At 44.7% G+C, this 16,456-nt stretch overlaps 3 protein-coding genes across 3 annotated transcripts in view; 2 read left to right on the top strand and 1 right to left on the bottom strand.

Moving 5' to 3' along the window:
- Positions 1–11,086, top strand: part of akt3a (v-akt murine thymoma viral oncogene homolog 3a) — a 51,890-nt gene extending 40,804 nt beyond the window's left edge. The window contains exon 12 of the mRNA XM_056291293.1: positions 5,555–11,086. Within this exon, the coding sequence (XP_056147268.1) occupies positions 5,555–5,640 (86 nt within the window). The 3' untranslated portion in view covers positions 5,641–11,086. The remainder of the gene's footprint in view (positions 1–5,554) is intronic.
- Positions 5,624–16,456, top strand: part of cep170aa (centrosomal protein 170Aa) — a 350,414-nt gene continuing 339,581 nt past the window's right edge. Inside the window, exon 1 of the mRNA XM_056291285.1 lies at positions 5,624–5,654. The gene's annotated coding sequence lies outside the window, so the exon portion shown is untranslated. The remainder of the gene's footprint in view (positions 5,655–16,456) is intronic.
- Positions 11,187–16,456, bottom strand: part of sdccag8 (SHH signaling and ciliogenesis regulator sdccag8) — a 79,394-nt gene continuing 74,124 nt past the window's right edge. Inside the window, exons 17-18 of the mRNA XM_056291291.1 lie at positions 12,051–12,177; positions 11,187–11,743 (exon numbers count right to left, since the gene is read on the bottom strand). Coding sequence (XP_056147266.1) covers positions 11,705–11,743; positions 12,051–12,177 — 166 coding nt within the window. The 3' untranslated portion in view covers positions 11,187–11,704. The remainder of the gene's footprint in view (positions 11,744–12,050; positions 12,178–16,456) is intronic.

Raw genomic sequence — 16,456 nt, 5'->3', positions numbered from 1 at the left:
TTTCCATTACTCCAGTTGTCTCCACTGATCATCTCATATTGTAGAGTTGATTATTTCTCCTGGCAAAAAGTCAGGTCATATTGGCATTTCAACAACAAGTTGCTGCAGGATAGCGTTTTCTGTCAGAGCTTTGAACAGTTTTGGGTCTGCTGGCAAAGCAAAAAAGCTAATTTTGATTCGCTGAGGCAGCGGTGGGAAGTGGGCAAGGCACAAATTCGTGTCTTCTGTCAGCAGTATACATCTCACTCCACTGCTAGGATTAAAGCAGCAGTTCAGGAGCTGGAGGACAGTATTAAGAACATTGGGTGTGCTTTGAAAAGTAATCCAGACTTTGCTACTGACAGCCCACTGCAAGAAAAAAGACTGGAGCTCAGGACTTTCATGCAGGAGAGAGTGAAAGCAGCCCTCATTAGATCTCGTCCCCGCAACATCAAAGACATGGATGCTGTGAGCTCTTTCTTCTTCAGTTTGGAGAAGACTGTTGCCAGGAGCAAGCTGATGACATCCCTAAAGCTCCCCGGAGGTAGGGTGATGACAGATCCAAAGGAAATGAGGAGTCATGCTGTGGTTTTTTTTACTTTTCTCTCTTTGGAGCAGAGGAGTGTGATCAGGACAGTGCTGTGGAGGTGCTGAAGGGACTTCCTCAGCTCAGTCCTGAAGAAAAGACAGAATTGGACAGAGAACTCAGCTTGGAGGAGCTGACTGTAGTTGTTGGTCAGATGGCTTTAGGATGGGCACCAGGGCTAGATGGACTCACCACTGACTTTTATAAGCATTTCTGGTGTTCTGTTGGATGTGGCCTGCATGAAGTACTCTTGGAGTGCTTTTATGCAGGGACGATGCCTGTCTCGTGTAAGAGGTCAGTTCTCTCCCTGCTCCCTATAAAAGGAGATTTAGCTTTACTGAAAAACTGGAAGCCGGTGGCTTTTTTATGCTCGGACTATAAAATGCTTTCCTGAGCACTGTCAAACAGACTGACTATCTTTATATACTTGTTCATATGGAGCAAACATACTGTGTACCGGGCAGAACAATAATGAACAAAGAACTTTCTGTGATTTCCTTACCTGTATTATTGAGCATGCATCAAGACAATCAGTTCATCTGGACACAATGTTTATTGGGAGGAATGTTTCATCAATCATCTAAGTGACTTCTTCAGTCTCAACTGACTGCAGGTACTCCCACCTTTATAAACAGCATAGTTGCATAATGACCGAGCCAACGGTCAGTTTCATGTGCAAATTGCTGTGACCATTAACTAGAGTTACAATGGCCATGTGTACTATTCACAGAGGATTGTGGAATGGTTGCAATCACAGCATTGTAAGATGGCGACAGATGTACTCTTAGCACCCCCCCCCCCCGGGTTCAGGAATGGCTGTCCCCTCTTCAAATACATGCCCTCTTTGACTCCCTGTTCAAACCAGCATTCCTCCCTATGAAGAATGACTGGTTAGCCTTCTTAGACTGTGAAATTGCAATTGGTGATGGGGGACATTTGTTTGTTTACCATAAACCAACACATACTGATCAGTACTTAAGGTTTGACTCTCATCATCCACTGGAGCACAAACTAGGAATCATCAGGACAGTGTACCACTGAGCTGACAACCTCCCCACCGACACAGTGGCCAGGGAAGGGGAGAAATCTCACATTAAATAGACCCTGGTTAAGTGTGGTTATCGTAATTTGGCGTTTGTCAAAGCTAGGAAGACGCCCAAATGGTGCACCAGCCGATCAAAGAAAGGAGAAGGACAACACTAAGCATAAACAAGTGGTGAGTATGTATGTAGCGGAGAGTTGGAACAGTCAAGACGCATACTTTCCAAACACCACATCTCAATTGCTTACAAACCCCAAAACACACTGTGCCAGAAATTAGTCCACCCCAAGGATCGGGTCCCCCAGCAAAAACAGAGCAATATAGTGTACGCTGTTAAGTGCTAGGAGGATTGCTGTGACTTGTACATTGGGGAAACCAAACAGACTGGTAAAGAGGATGGCACAACCCAGAAGAGCTAATGCGGCAGGCCAGAATGCCACAATCTACACTCATCTACAGCCCAGTGGGCACTCTTCAAGGATGCGGATGTGCACATCCTTGATAGGGAGGAACACTGGTTTGAATGGGGAGTCATAGAGGGCATTCATTTGAAGAGGGAACACAGCCATTCCTGAACTGGCGGGGGCTAAGAGTACATCTGTTGCCCTCTTACAATACTGTGATTGCAACTATTCCTCAATCTTCAGTGATTATTACACATGGCCTTTGTAACTCTAGTAAATGGTCATGGCAATTTGCATATGAAACTGATCATTGGTTCGGTTTTTATGCAGCTGTGCTGTTTATAAGGGTGGGGATACCTGCTGTCAGTTGAGCTGAAGAAGTCACTTAGATGAATAATGAAACGTTTCTCCAAATAAACGTGTCCAGATGAACTGATTCAACTTTCTGTGAATAATGGACAATCTTTTTCTTTTTTGAGATGTGATTGACCTATGTAAACTTTATAACTTGACATAGGTATTCTCTCCTAGCTCTCTTTCGGCACTTAAGGCTTTTGGTTTTGGGGACCATTTTGTATCATGGGTGGGGTTATTGTACAGTGGTGCCGTGTGTTTGGTGAAGGTTGGAGGAGGGTTGAGCCAGCCAATCCCTGTGCGGAAGGGGATAAGGCAGGGTTGTCCTATCTCAGGGCAGCTTTACAGTCTGGCTATTGAACCTATGCTGTGCAGGCTGAGAAGCTGTCTCAGTGGGCTTTCACTGTCAGGGACACAATAGAACCTACCTTTGATCGTTTCTGATTATGCGGATGATTTGAATTTAAGAGTTTGTCAGGGATCAGGGGAAAATGGAGGCTCTACAGCACAGTTTGGGTCTGTATCAGAAGGCCTCATCATCAAAGTTAAACTGTACAAAGAGTGAGGCCTTACAGGTGGGACAGTGGAGAGAGAGGGCAGCATCCAGTCTGCCTGCAGGTCTGCAATGAGGGAGAAGAGGAATGAAGGTGTTGGGGGTATTTTTGGGCACAGAGGATTATCAGAGGTAGAATTGGCAGGGTGTGATGGAGAAAATGTGTGTGCCAAATTGTCTAATTGGAAATGGTTGCTACCCCAGCTGTCGTATAGGGGTCTAGCTTTGGTTGCCAATAACCTGGTTGCCTCGATGCTGTGGCACAGACTGATTGTCCTACCTCCCCCAAAAGGCCTGATTGAAGACATTCAGCGGGCCATGGGGGACTTTTTCTGGTCAGGGCAGCACTGGATCTGAGCCCCTGCCTTATACTTCCCAGTGGAAGAAGGCGGGCAGAGTCTCATGGACATTACCTCTTGGGTGATGGCCTTTAGGCTGATGATCGCACAGAGACTGCTGTATCACTGTGATGTGCAGTGGCTACACAGCCAAGCTCATCCTGTGGACAGCTGGTTGCCTGGGCTACAGTAAGCAACTGTTTCTGCTGAGGCTGGAGGAGGAAGATTTGACAAGCCTATTAACTTTTCTGCGCCTCTGTCCTGGATGCATGGAAAATCCTGAAGGCTGACAGGGAGCTTGCTGCTACAGCTGGTCTGTGGCTGTTTGAGGAGCCACTGATTTACAACAGCTTCATTCAAGCCCGGACCCTGTCCTCAGCCAGCATAAGATCTTCTCTGAAGGAGACTGGATGTGTGAAGCTGGGACATCTGCTGACGCTTGCCGGGACCCTGCAACAGTGCACCAACATCAGATCCAGGTTGTTGAATCATGTTATTAAGGAGGTCTGTGCATCGCTTCCAGAGTATCTGAGGACATTTATGATGGAGAACTGAGCTAGCTGGCCAGTGAGATGAGGATGTGGAATATATTTTTCCACAGTTGACTGTCTGTCCTATCGTGGGGGAGTGGCATGAGTGGGAGGACCGCCTCCTTTCTTTCATGACCCCGTGGCTGGATGAGTTTGCGGCCCTGGGAAAAAAAGCAACTTACATTCTGTGTGTCAAGGTGAGGCACTTTCAGTCTCTGCAGACTATGAAAGCGTTGAGATGGACTGAGTTTTTTGGCCTAGACTCTTCCCTGAAAGGCTGCTGGCAGTCCCTGTACAAGCTACTGGTTGAAAAAATGTCAGCTGACCTCCACTGGAGGATTGTGCACGGGGCAATAGGTACGAACAGACAGAGTGCCCCTGGATGCTGATCACAGGGAGGTGTGTCTGTTTTGTTCACAGTGTGAAAATTTGACATATTTATTTGTCTAGTGTCCTAGGTTGGCGGGTGTGTTTGAGTTGTTAAGGAGTTGGATTTGGAGCTTGGAGGAGGTGTTTTCTTTTCAGTTGTTGGTCTATGGTCCCAAATACCTAGCCAGGTAGAAAGGTATGCACACACTTATAAACTTCATATCAGCTACTGCAAAATTAGCCATCTGGCTGAGCCGTAAGAACCGGGTCCATGTGGTGGACCCTGTGCATGTTCTTACAAGACTCCTGAAGGTTCGGCTCAGGGTGGAGAATGCCTACTACAAAATGGTAAACAATCAGGAGGCTTTCAGCGTTAAATGGGCAGTAGGGGAGTACTGTGCTCAGTGGGAGATGATGAAGACCTGGTCTTCTTTTGTATTTTGTGCTTATCTGCATGTGTGTGTAAAATGAAGGTGAATTTAATACAAAAAAAAATGTTTAATTGAAAGTTAACTGAATAAACCCCTCTGACTGCTGATCCAAAAATAGAAATTAAACAATTGATTATTGGTTTTCAATCTTGATAATAACATTTCATTCTATTAATTACAATAACTTGTTCATTGGACTGAATGCTCTGTGGATTTCAGAGGCAAATTCAGTGAACACAATGACATTATGTCAGTTTCGACCGCAGAACTCTTTAAATGTTTTAAAAATTAAATGAGCGTATAGTACCTAACACCATACTTGCATGTGTATGTCTACATTTGCTTGCACGTACGTTTGCTGTATGTCTTGTTTGTCTTAAGAGGTGAGATATTCCCCCTTGACTTGACTTGTGAGAAAATGCATTCAAACTGTGGTTGTTTGTTTATGTGAGTACCTCTGTAATAGTCCTCTGGCCACTCGTAGCACTTAGCAGGCTTTCAAAATAAGATGTGGGACTCACAATGTTCGGCACTGAATTATGTATGAGCTGAATCTTAGCGTACCTCTCGGTGTTAATGTGAGGTTCCACTTGTTTCATATGTGGGTCTGGCATCAGTTTGCTAGCAGAAGTAGTAAATGGCGCATCATAGATGCACTGCTTAATCGATTCATTTCTTGCTTATACTGCAGCCTTTCAACATACCACTAAGTGCCTTGTACTTTGTGATGTTCTGTATCCAATTGAAAGGACATTTAAATAGCCAATCCAACCCCCCCCCAAAAAAAAAACTGAAATCATGCAGTAGTTGAAAATGGCCGTACACTTCTGCAACCCAATTTTTCCAGTAACCAAAACTAATACAAAAGTAGCAAACCTGACAAACTGACACAACTGACTTTTAACGGCAACAGCAGTCATGATTAAGTAATTATGTAACTGGGATTTAATTTCCACTCTACTATACAGTTGATGAGGATGGGATGGACTGTCTGGACAACGAGAGAAGACCGCATTTCCCACAGTTCTCCTACTCCGCCAGTGGACGGGAATGAACTGAACACTGCAGGTGACATCATCACAGCTGGACTCTGAGGTCATCATTGAGGTCAAGACCTGAATCTTGGGAGCTATCCAGCCAATTGGAAGGATTTTGCCCTTCTCCTTCTCTTTCCTCCTCCTCTCCTCTTCTGCTCTCCACTCTTCCTCTCTCTCATTTTCGGTTCTCCAATTTTATGATTCCCTCTTAGAGACATTTTCTTACAGGTACAAACTCCATGGTAAAATTAGGCCCTTAGCTGAATTCATTTTAAACTACGAGAGCTTCACCAGTGGTCCGCTGTGCTTTGAGACATGATCGTCCTCTGAAACCTCGCTCTAAAAAGCAAATCGGATATACCATATTGAGTTTTCTACTCATCATAAGGGTTAATAGCTAATGCTTGCACAGGAAAGGGATATCGGTTTGGAGCTTTTACGTTTTATAAAGAAAGTATTTTAAGTAATGTTAAATCCAAACTGCCATTACCAGTTGTCGCTCACTCAGGCTCTAACAGACAGACACACAAACAGAAATTCCTCACAGAAACTACTATTCTTGGATCAAATGAAGCCGCCTGGTATAGTGGAGCCACCCAGTTGTCGACAGTGACCATAATCCCACCCACCACACATTTAAGGCAGGCTCGAGTATAATATGACTCAGGTTTGCTCAGTGCAATTCATTATTGTTGTTGCTGCTACTACTGCTATTATTACTACCACTGCAACTACCACAGGTACTATTATTACTAATACCACTACTACTACTACTACTACTACTACTACTACCACTGCTATTACTAATACCCGGTGCTAATCTCCTGTCTTTATTCTGCAGGTCATAAAACAGGCGCCAGCAAAACATGAACCACCTCGTAATGTTTGTACTCGTATTGTTCTGTACAGCTACAGTTGACTCTCTGGTTTAGGATAGTACTGGGATGTCATGCTATTGTGTATGTATGTGTCAGGGTGTGCGATTGTGTGTGTGTGTTGGGAGGGGGGGGCGTAATATGAGAGAGTTGGGTTTAAGAGGATTTCTCAAAGCACAGCAGCTCTCTGGGCTTGAAGCTCCCGAAACAAAAGCTTTACCACATTAACCATGACGCTAAGTGTCCAGCCACCGGTTTAAAATCAAAAAGAAGCGGTGAAGTGAAAAAGAGAGGAAGATGGTCAGTTCGAATGTTTTCTCAAGGGGTCTGAATTTTCTCCCATGCAAGCCCCCTCTCAGTTCAAATTCATATTGTCCCAAAAAGGAAGAAAAAAACAAAACAAAACACAAAAACGGTACTTTGTGTACATGATGGAAAGCTTTACTTTGACGTATCATAATCATGGCTTGGGAACCACACACCTGTACCTCTCATCATTGTGCTATTTTTGCAAAAAGAAAAGAATGGGGGTTTGGCTATCGCAGCGAAGCTGGAGGGGAGGGTGCAGGTGCATGCTCCAAGAATGATATGATATGGCATATTATAATGTGAAAACCTAATGATTAGATAAGGGCAACACGGCTCAGCGTTAGCTGATCCTCTGTGTCCTGTGACTTATTTGCAGAAGATTCTGAATAATTGGAAAGAGATTATTATCTTTGTGTGGGTATGTGACAACAGTGATGGGTTTACACCGATAACAGCGATGAGTATAATATATATGTTCTATTTATTGTTCTACTCATTGGTTTTATATTTAACTTTTTGTATTGTTATATTCTGTAAAAATATTATTACTGTTGCCTCTGACCAGTTTTTAGGACTGGGCAAAAAAAAAAGGCACCTCGAAAAATCAAAATGGCCGAAGAATGTAGGAGGGAAGCAAATAGCCTTCCTGCTCCGTTTTTTATTTCTAATGATGTTGGTTTGTTCTTGCGTTGTTATTTGACCAAAATGTGACGGGGATGAGGAAGCAGGACGCATTAAAGAAAAACGTAGAGGATGGTTTTGGATCAATGCCGCTGCCATGGCCCCCTTTTGTTGTAAATTAAGAGAGAGAAAAATAATAATATGGGCAGCATTTTGGATGGGGACAAACAGTTAATAGTGTTTTAATCGCTGCTTTATCTCCACTTCAGATTTCCATTTACAATCTGCTGTCTGCTTTTCAAAAGCTCTAAAAATTCATGTTCTTTACGAATGAATTATTCCATGCTAGATGTTTTCATCACTCCAAGTACATGAGCAATTCTGTGGCGGGTATCCCTTTTAGGAAGGCGTGATGTAGTTCAAAATGAAACAGGAAGTGCAAGTTGAAGTGACAGGAAGTGTTCTACTGAGGTTAGCAGTACCGTAAGTTGCATACTGTAAGTATGACTGCTAAGAGGATGCACTAATTGTACTTACGTATTCAAATGGTTGGTTTGTAGAGGAAGTTGAAAGGAAGAAGGTTTGGCAGAAAGAAATATAAAGAGTGCTTAGTTTGTAATGGCAGGCATCTGTTGTGCATTTGAGATGATCAACAACCGCCAAACACATTAGCTCATGTCGTGTCATGGCTATTGATATGGTTAGCGTTTAAAAGTTTAATTTGAAAGAGAGCGAGCACTCATGTCTTCAAATTATCATCTTTTATTCATACAGTCGGGCAACGTTATCTGAGGTTAGCATGGGCTTAAGTGCAGAGTTGAAGTTCACCACTGCAAAACCTTTGGGCCGTCTCTGCCTTTAATGTGTGGTATCATTTCTTGGGTCTGGAGTCTTTTTTTTTTTTTTTTTTTTGTGGCTCTCCAGTCACTATGTCTTCCAGCTTGGCCTCTGTTGAATGAGATTTCAAATCTTTCCGAGTGGCATTGACTTCAACAATAACCTGAAAACTCGCTCGGGTGATACGGAGCCTGATCATTTGTTTGAGAAGTACATGAGTCAAGAAAAACGATCAAATCTTCTTTTTGAGAAATGTTATCATGAAAGATTTGGAATCTGTATTGATCAAAGTCTGCATCCCACAAACGTTTATGTACATGTGTGTTTTGAGCAAGGCGGACACGACACCTTTGATTCACCTGCGACAGAGCTAGAGGAGAGTAGTCGTTGATTTGCTCCTATTAGGCATAGAACATTGTATTCCGATATATTTATTTGAATGTTTTTATTACCATTGATGATGGATAACTTGAATTTCCATTTTTTATTTTATTTATTCGATTGTCATTTTGTTGTTTTTGGAGATTAGCAGTCTGGAGATTATAGTTGTGTTTCATGCTGAGGTTGAGGTCTTAAAAAGATCGTGTTCTGTCAGTAATTTCCTTCTTCTTACCTTTTAGCCATTGCTGAAACCACGGGGTAACTACTTTTCAGCTACCCTTAATTCCACTTGCTTTGTTATTCCACCATTAATCCCAATTAACTTGCTAAAAGACGCTTTGCGATGAAGAGTTTGAAGGAACGGCACTGGCCGTGCAGTCGGTCCTGAGTCAAAACAGCACTCGGAACGCCTATGAAAAATACTTCTCTGTGATCGATTGAGCCTGTCTGGCACAGCTGAAGCCCCTGAATAGTTCAAAATGAGTACAAATCCTACCCAGCTGGCACTCCCGACAGGCTCCAGCAAACGCTCCAAGTATTTGGAAGGATTTCAGCTTATTTGACCCAGGTCTGCAAGCTACTGAGGAGTACTAGCTGTGTGTGTGCACCAAACGCCAAAAATCATTAGAAACCAGAGTTCATAAAATGCCACTTTGTAGCTATGGCCACAGTAATCTCACATCCATCGCTTTTTAATACAATTCAGAGGAAAGAGATTCAGCCCTGCCTGAAAGGATGAATTTTTTTTTTTAGGGGGACGAGGAGAGGCGGCGGGGGAGGGGGGGTTCTGTTGAAAATGAGAATTTGAAAGCACATCTTCTCCACAAACAACTGACACCAATTGATGTGACTCTATTTAAAAAAAAATTTTAAAAAGGGAAAAAAGTGCTTTGTGGAGTTGGCAAGGCCTTGGTGATTGTTTTCCATGCCCCCGAGATGCCCTAGATGAGGCAGCGACAGAGGAACCAATGCTATCGCAGGAGTCTGACAGCGCGATGTAGATCATGTACAGTGGGAGATTTCCCCAAGCCGGTCAATCTTAATGTTTTAAGGCGTTTGGAATAAATCCCATGAAATAGTCATGGCACATCTACCTGTCTTACTCCTTTGATGTGAATCCTGTGAATCCTTCTCCACCCCAGCTTTAAGATGCTGCCTCCCCGTAAGCCTTTAGTACCGCCTCGTATTTTCTCTCTCAGCCCTCGTGCAGACTACTAAAGTGCGCATACCGGTAGCATCAACGGTAAACAACGCAAGAGATGGATGGATGATGGTCTTTTCTGAACTCTGCAATCTTTTGAGGAGGGTTGTTCAGTATAGCAACAGATTCGTGCGAGAACGTATCGGACTCCAGGGTCAGAGGTCGGAGGCAGCGGCATTCCTCCTACTAAACAAGAGGTGAGGCCTATTGATCCTCTCGACCTGTGACTACGTTGGCTATGCCCTTAAAATAACAGCATGTTTATCAAGACTATGAATTAGAAGAGGGCGCAGTTTTAATTATCCTTCAGATTTACTGAAACTGGATGTTGAACTATTCCATCCTCGTCTCTTTATAGCTTTACTCCAAACCAGTTCCCACCAACGGTGTGAAACTGCAGTGTGCGAGATGTTTGAAACTGTAGTGACGGTGTTCACTTTTACGCTGCTACTGTTCGTACTGTATATCTCAGCAGAACAGATCTGACTCCGGTAGTCTTGGAATAACAATATGCAGAAACCTTTCAAAGACTTCAACGGCTCTCAATTGATCCTGTCCGGTGTTGATGACCAAATGACTCCGGCCTAAAAACCTGAGCGTAATGTAACGGGAAGGACTTCTGACAGTATTTGACCTCGATTACAGAATCCCTTCCCCCTCTTTTCTCTCTCTCTCTCTCTGGCACTAGTGAATTGTCATCATGATTATCAGCATGAAAAGCATTTATTTAAGAAGCGCAAACAAAAAAAGGCTAACCTGTTGGGGGAAAAACAAACTATGAAGTGTAAGTGACTTTTAATTCCACCTCCATGTCCATCTAGCTTTACGGTTTCTTGAGACGTGTCTCGGCAGCTTGCAGCTGTTAGCAACGCAGGGCCGCGTTTCCCAAATCGACATTGCGACGTCAACGTTGTTCTTTTGTAAGCCAACGGGGTACAGATGTTAGAGCTGCGAGACTCTGCTGGGAAACCAAGTGTATCCTGAAAGATTATTAGAGCAAGAAAGAAGAAGGCCTTTTTTCTGTCTATCATGCTACCAACATACAGTGCTACTTGCATCCGTGAGGCTCAATTTCCTGGCCAGTGGAGACCCACAAGGATGTGAAAACAACAAATTACCATCAACAAGAAGCTGGTTTTTATGCTGTACATCCTTCGTATTTTTACACATAAAATGTATATGATAGGGATGCACATTATTTTCCTTCTTACAGACAGCTGCAATAAAGCACTATGTCAGTCTGCTACAACTGAGTGTCCGTTGCTTCATTTGCCCTTTTTCTCAAGAAGTTCACAGAAACTGCTGTCAGTAATTGTACATTTAATCTGCAACTCTCGCGAATGTATGTTACAGATAGAAATATATCAACACTGACGGGAAGTTCTGCTTGAACGTTTTCATATTTTATCCAGAAGAAAAGACACAACTTAAGTATGATATTGATTTAAAACAATGACACCGACTTTTCTTTTTTTTATTATTAAATTGGTAATTGTCAGTTTTCAATTATCAAAATTAGCAAAACATAAAACACATAACAGAGCAATCAATCCTAGTGATAATAAAATCCACATTGCCAGACATGAATTACCACTGACTGCTGGGGAAAAATACAAAATGGTCAAAAATTGATGACTAATTTTGCTAAATTTGGAATTTTCTCAATAAGGAAATATGTAAAGACATTTCATTTCTGAAAATGTTTTAAATATAAAACCAGAACTTTCACACAAAAAATAAAAGAAACGTTATATAATGACCTGGTTAAAACACCAACGAAAACATCCAACTCCACGGGGGGCAAAGGACAATAGAGATGATGATGGCGGTGACGAAGAACAAAATCTATGAAGACACTCAGGTGGACGGGGAGGGAACCAGACTTGCTCTAGGGAACTGGAACGAGAACGAGACAGACGGTACACAGGGGGAATTTATTCAATATCACCAGGCCTCTGGACAGATGATCCGTGTATCTCTGCGAGACCAGAGGAGTGCTTTACTGCACAGGCGAAAGCGGAGACCACTGAGGAGAGCGAGGAATGTTCTCTGATCGCTGCTCCCTGGCGTATTTCACTTTAATGAAGTAGTGGCATCAATACTTAATTCACTGTGAGCAGGTTGCACTGCTATTTCTCTATGCAGCAGCTTTACGCAAGTGACAGGTGAGTATATTTGAGTGTGTGTGTGTGTGTGTGTTTACCTCTATGTGCAGGTTCTGCATCTCCTCAGTGAGAGTGTGTCTTTCCTGCATCAGCTGGTTCTGTTTGGCCAGCAGCTCACACACCTGCTGGGCACTGGTCTGACAGTGGCGGTCCAACTGCTGCAATCTGGAACAAATTATACACACAAACACAGTATGACAGTGTACAATATTGACTGAGCATGCCTGAGAGGAGTGAGCCCTGTGGTCCGATATGAAAACATTTAAACATTATAAGGACATTGTATTCATATAATGTTTCTGAAAGGCTATGTTAACAGCCCTATTCACAAGTAACAATTTAGTGGTGAAAAAAAGTATTCGACAGCAATTGCAAAAACATAACGGGGTAAGTTTTCCACATCCATCCATTATCCAAACCGCTTATCCTACTCAGGGATGCTGGAGCCTATCCCAGCAGTCATTGGGCGGCAGGCAGGGAGACACCCTGGACAGGCCGCCAATCCATCACAGGGTCAACACACAAACATTCACACCTAGGGACAATTTAGTACGGCCGATTCACCTGACCTATATGTCTTTGGACTGTGGGAGGAAACCAGAGCACCCGGAGGAATCCCATGCAGACACGGGGAGAACATTTAAACTCATAGAGGACGACCCGGGATGACCCCCAAGGTTTGACTACCCCGGGGCTCCAACCCAGGACCTTCTTGCTGTGAGGCGGCTGTGCTAACCACTGCGCCACCATGCCAATTTATAAAATGTTAAGCTAATAATCAGAATTTAATGGAAAATTACTGTTGCAGAATATCCCAATCTGGAGCGAACCAGGCATCAAAGCGAAACAATTTTAATTTCAACCAGATAGAGAATAATAGATAGAGCAACTAAATGGTCTTTATTCTGTTCAGTTACAAGTCCCTGTGCCCTGACCAAGGCAATGGAAAGTACAAATATACAGAGGTGATGCATGTCCAATGAAATGAGAATCACATGCACCGAACTATTTCAAATATAAAACTCAAAGATGGTCACTTTTAGACCGATGTTTTTCCGAACACCAAGATTTGTTTCAGTTCTAATCATCCCAATGTTTATAGCAACACTAAACAGAATATTGACTTTGTCAAAATTTTGTATCTCACCACCATTAAGAGGATATTTTTCATTTGGACAATTATAAAATGTTCTGTCATGGCGAGCACACAAAACAGTAGCGACGCTTCGCACTGCATCCAGGGCGTCTGGGTGGCATAGCGGTCTATTCCATTGCCTACCAACATGGGGATCGCCAGATCGAATCCCCATGTTGCCTCCAGCTTGGTCGCGTGTCCCTACAAACACAATTGGCCGTGTCTGTGGGTGGGAAGCTGGACGTGGGTATGTGTCCTGGTCGCTGCACTAGCGCCACCTCTGGTCGGTCGGGGCGCCTGTTCAGGGTAAAGGAGGAACTGGGGGAAATAGCATGATCCTCTCACATGCTACGTCCCACTGGTGAAACTCCTCACTGTCAGGTGAAAGGAAGCGGCTGGTGACTCCACATGTATGGGAGGAGAAATGTGGTAGTCTGCAGCCCTCCCCGGATCGGCAGAGGAGGTGGAGCAGCGACCGGGACGGCTCGGAAGAGTGAGGTAATTGACCAAGTACAATTGGGGAGAAAAGGGGGGAAAGAAAAAAAAAATATTGCATTGCGTCCCTTTCACCCACAGAATAGCCTCAGTCTGTTTGGGACACGGACTCAATGCAGCTTCACACGGCTGCTTTACATTGGCTATCAGTTAATCTCAACTTCCAGTAACTTGTTCCATCTCCTACCACCGATGTTAAATTGCACTGACATGTGGTGGGTGATTGGGCAGGCTACTGCAGAAAGCCGAAGTCATGTTCAAGTTGTTTTATTTGTCAAATAGGGAATCCACTGTCATGTTCATGGAAATGTTCCTGGATAACCTCCTCCTTTAACCACACGGGGTGCATGTTGCTAAACGCTGCTGCCATGAAGGAACACACCTAATGATGTTCACGTTAAACTTTCCGATCTATTTCATTCAAACTTCGCTCCGTATTCGATGACGGGGGCCGCTGTGTGCAGTTAAAGCGGCCCCTACACCAGCCTGCGATGATGGCACACACCTTTAATGAATGCATGACTGGTGGGTTTCTGCATAACCTCGTCCCCTCATCAGTGGGGAAACAGCAGGAAGCGATTCTCGCTTTCAAACCTCCCGATGTCCAATATTTTGGTTCTTTGCCTCACTGAAATGCAAGTTTCATGTTTTTTTTTTCCTTAATTAAGTTAAATTTTGCCAGGTCATCAGCTGCCGAATCCCACTCATCTCAAAGTGAGACAAGTGGCACATTCTCTCATGGCTCCTTCCAAACCGGTGTCGTATCAGACTGTCGCCTGACCAACTGTGCTGTGTTTACTGCTCTGTATAACTCATACCAGCTGTCTCACCAGTGCTGTCAACGACACACATTTGACCACCGGCTTGCTGGTGGCTGGATATCTTTTAGGGAATGGACCACTGCAGATACACACCGGACACTGTTAGATCTTCAGAAAACAAAGTGCCGCCACTGTTTTTGACTAACTTAATCCAACTTTCTAGACACCCAAAGCACTTCACATTGAAGGGCGTAACTCACCTCAACCACCACCGATGTGTAGCACCCACCTGGGTGATGCACAGCAGCCATTTTGCACCAGAATGCTCACCACACATCAGCTTGAGGTAGAGAGGGAGGAATCATTGAGCCAATTACACTGGGGGATGATTAGGTGGCCAGATGGAAATTTTGGGTTGGGAATTTTGCCAGGACACCGGGGAACCCCCTACTCTTTCTGATAAGTGCCATGGGCTCTTTAATGACCACAGTGAGTCAGGACCTTTGTTTAACGTCTCATCTGAAGAACATGTCTGGCACCAACTGCCAGAGGCACGCAAATGTTTTTCTCTATCTTGATGTACCTCATATACACTACCCATGCCTCAACTGTCCCAGGGGACATGGAAAAAACAAAAGCATCCTTGGCCCGTCTCCTGTGCTTCATGGCGGCACAGTGGCCCAGTGGTTAGCGCTCACAGCAAGAAGGTCCTGGGTTCGAACCCCAGGGTTGTCCATCCTTGGGGGTCATACCAGGTCGTCCTCTGTGTAGTTTGCATGTTCTCCCCGTGTCTACGACAGGTTTTCTCCGGGCGCTCTGGTTTCCCCCACCATCAAAAAGACATGCATGTTGGGGTCAATACTCCTGTCTGTGCCCCTGACCGAGACATGGCAAGACGAACTGGAGTTGGTCCCCAGGCGCTGCACGGTGGCTGCTCACCGCTCCTAGCTACACAGCTAGGATGGGTTAAATGCAGAGCAGGAATTTCCCCACGGGGATTAACATAGCATCCATCCATCCATCCATCCATCGTCTGAACCGCTTATCCTGCTCTCAGGGTCGCGGGGATGCTGGAGCCCATTCCAGCAGTCACTGGGCGGCAGGCGGGGAGACATCCTGGACAGGCCGCCAGGCCATCACAGGGCCCGCACACACACATACACACACACACACACACATTCATACCTAGGGACAATTTGGTATGGTCGATTCACCTAACTTAAGTGTCTTTGGACTGTGGGAGGAAACTGGAGCCCCCGGAGGAAACCCACGCAGACACAGGGAGAACACTGCAAACTCCACACAGAGGACGACCCGGGATGACCCACCATGGTTGGACTACCCCGGGGCTCGAACCCAGGACCTTCTTGCTGTGAGGTGACCGCGCTAACCACTGCGCCACCGTGCCGCCCATTAACATAGCACATCAAGTGGATTTAAGTACAATCATCCAGGGATCCTAACTTGCACCCGGTTAGACTATTTGTTAGGGCAGAGACGCTGGCATTCCTACTGTTGCACACTGTCGGTGTAAGTTACCGATGTGCCTACACATAGTGGCGGTCAAATGAAAAGTAAAGACCCCATACAGAAGTGGGATAAGGTGAAATAGTTGACAGCGCGGGGAGTTACGAAACTTAATACTGATGATAATTGGGACGTCCTAAATAGTTTTCCAGTTTTCTTCCAGCACAGTGAACAAGCCTCTGTGTTTGCTGGGTCGGGGACACAATGAGCCCTTTCACTGCACACTGGGACCAGCGATTGAGGTTGCTGTGTTGCCGCCACCGTGTTTGCATGTTGGGGGGGGTGTCTACAGCTGGGATTCAGGGATCGAGGGTATGCGAGGTGTGTGTGTGTGTGTGTGTGTGTGTGAATATCTCTGGAAGGGTGAGGGCGGCATGTTTTCCCACCAGCAGTTCATTATTTCATCCATCCATTCATGTATCCCCTCTCCCCCTTCATCTGGTACAGCACACCACCCAGTCATGACCCCCTTCCCTCTTCCCATTCTGGTGAGACAGAGGGAACTCTCAGCACTGGAATGCACATT

This window comes from Lampris incognitus, chromosome 13 (assembly GCF_029633865.1).
Source record: "Lampris incognitus isolate fLamInc1 chromosome 13, fLamInc1.hap2, whole genome shotgun sequence".
Taxonomy (NCBI): domain Eukaryota; kingdom Metazoa; phylum Chordata; class Actinopteri; order Lampriformes; family Lampridae; genus Lampris; species Lampris incognitus.
The sequence above is the reverse complement of the archived record's forward strand: the minus strand, read 5'-3'. Positions and strand labels throughout refer to the sequence as shown.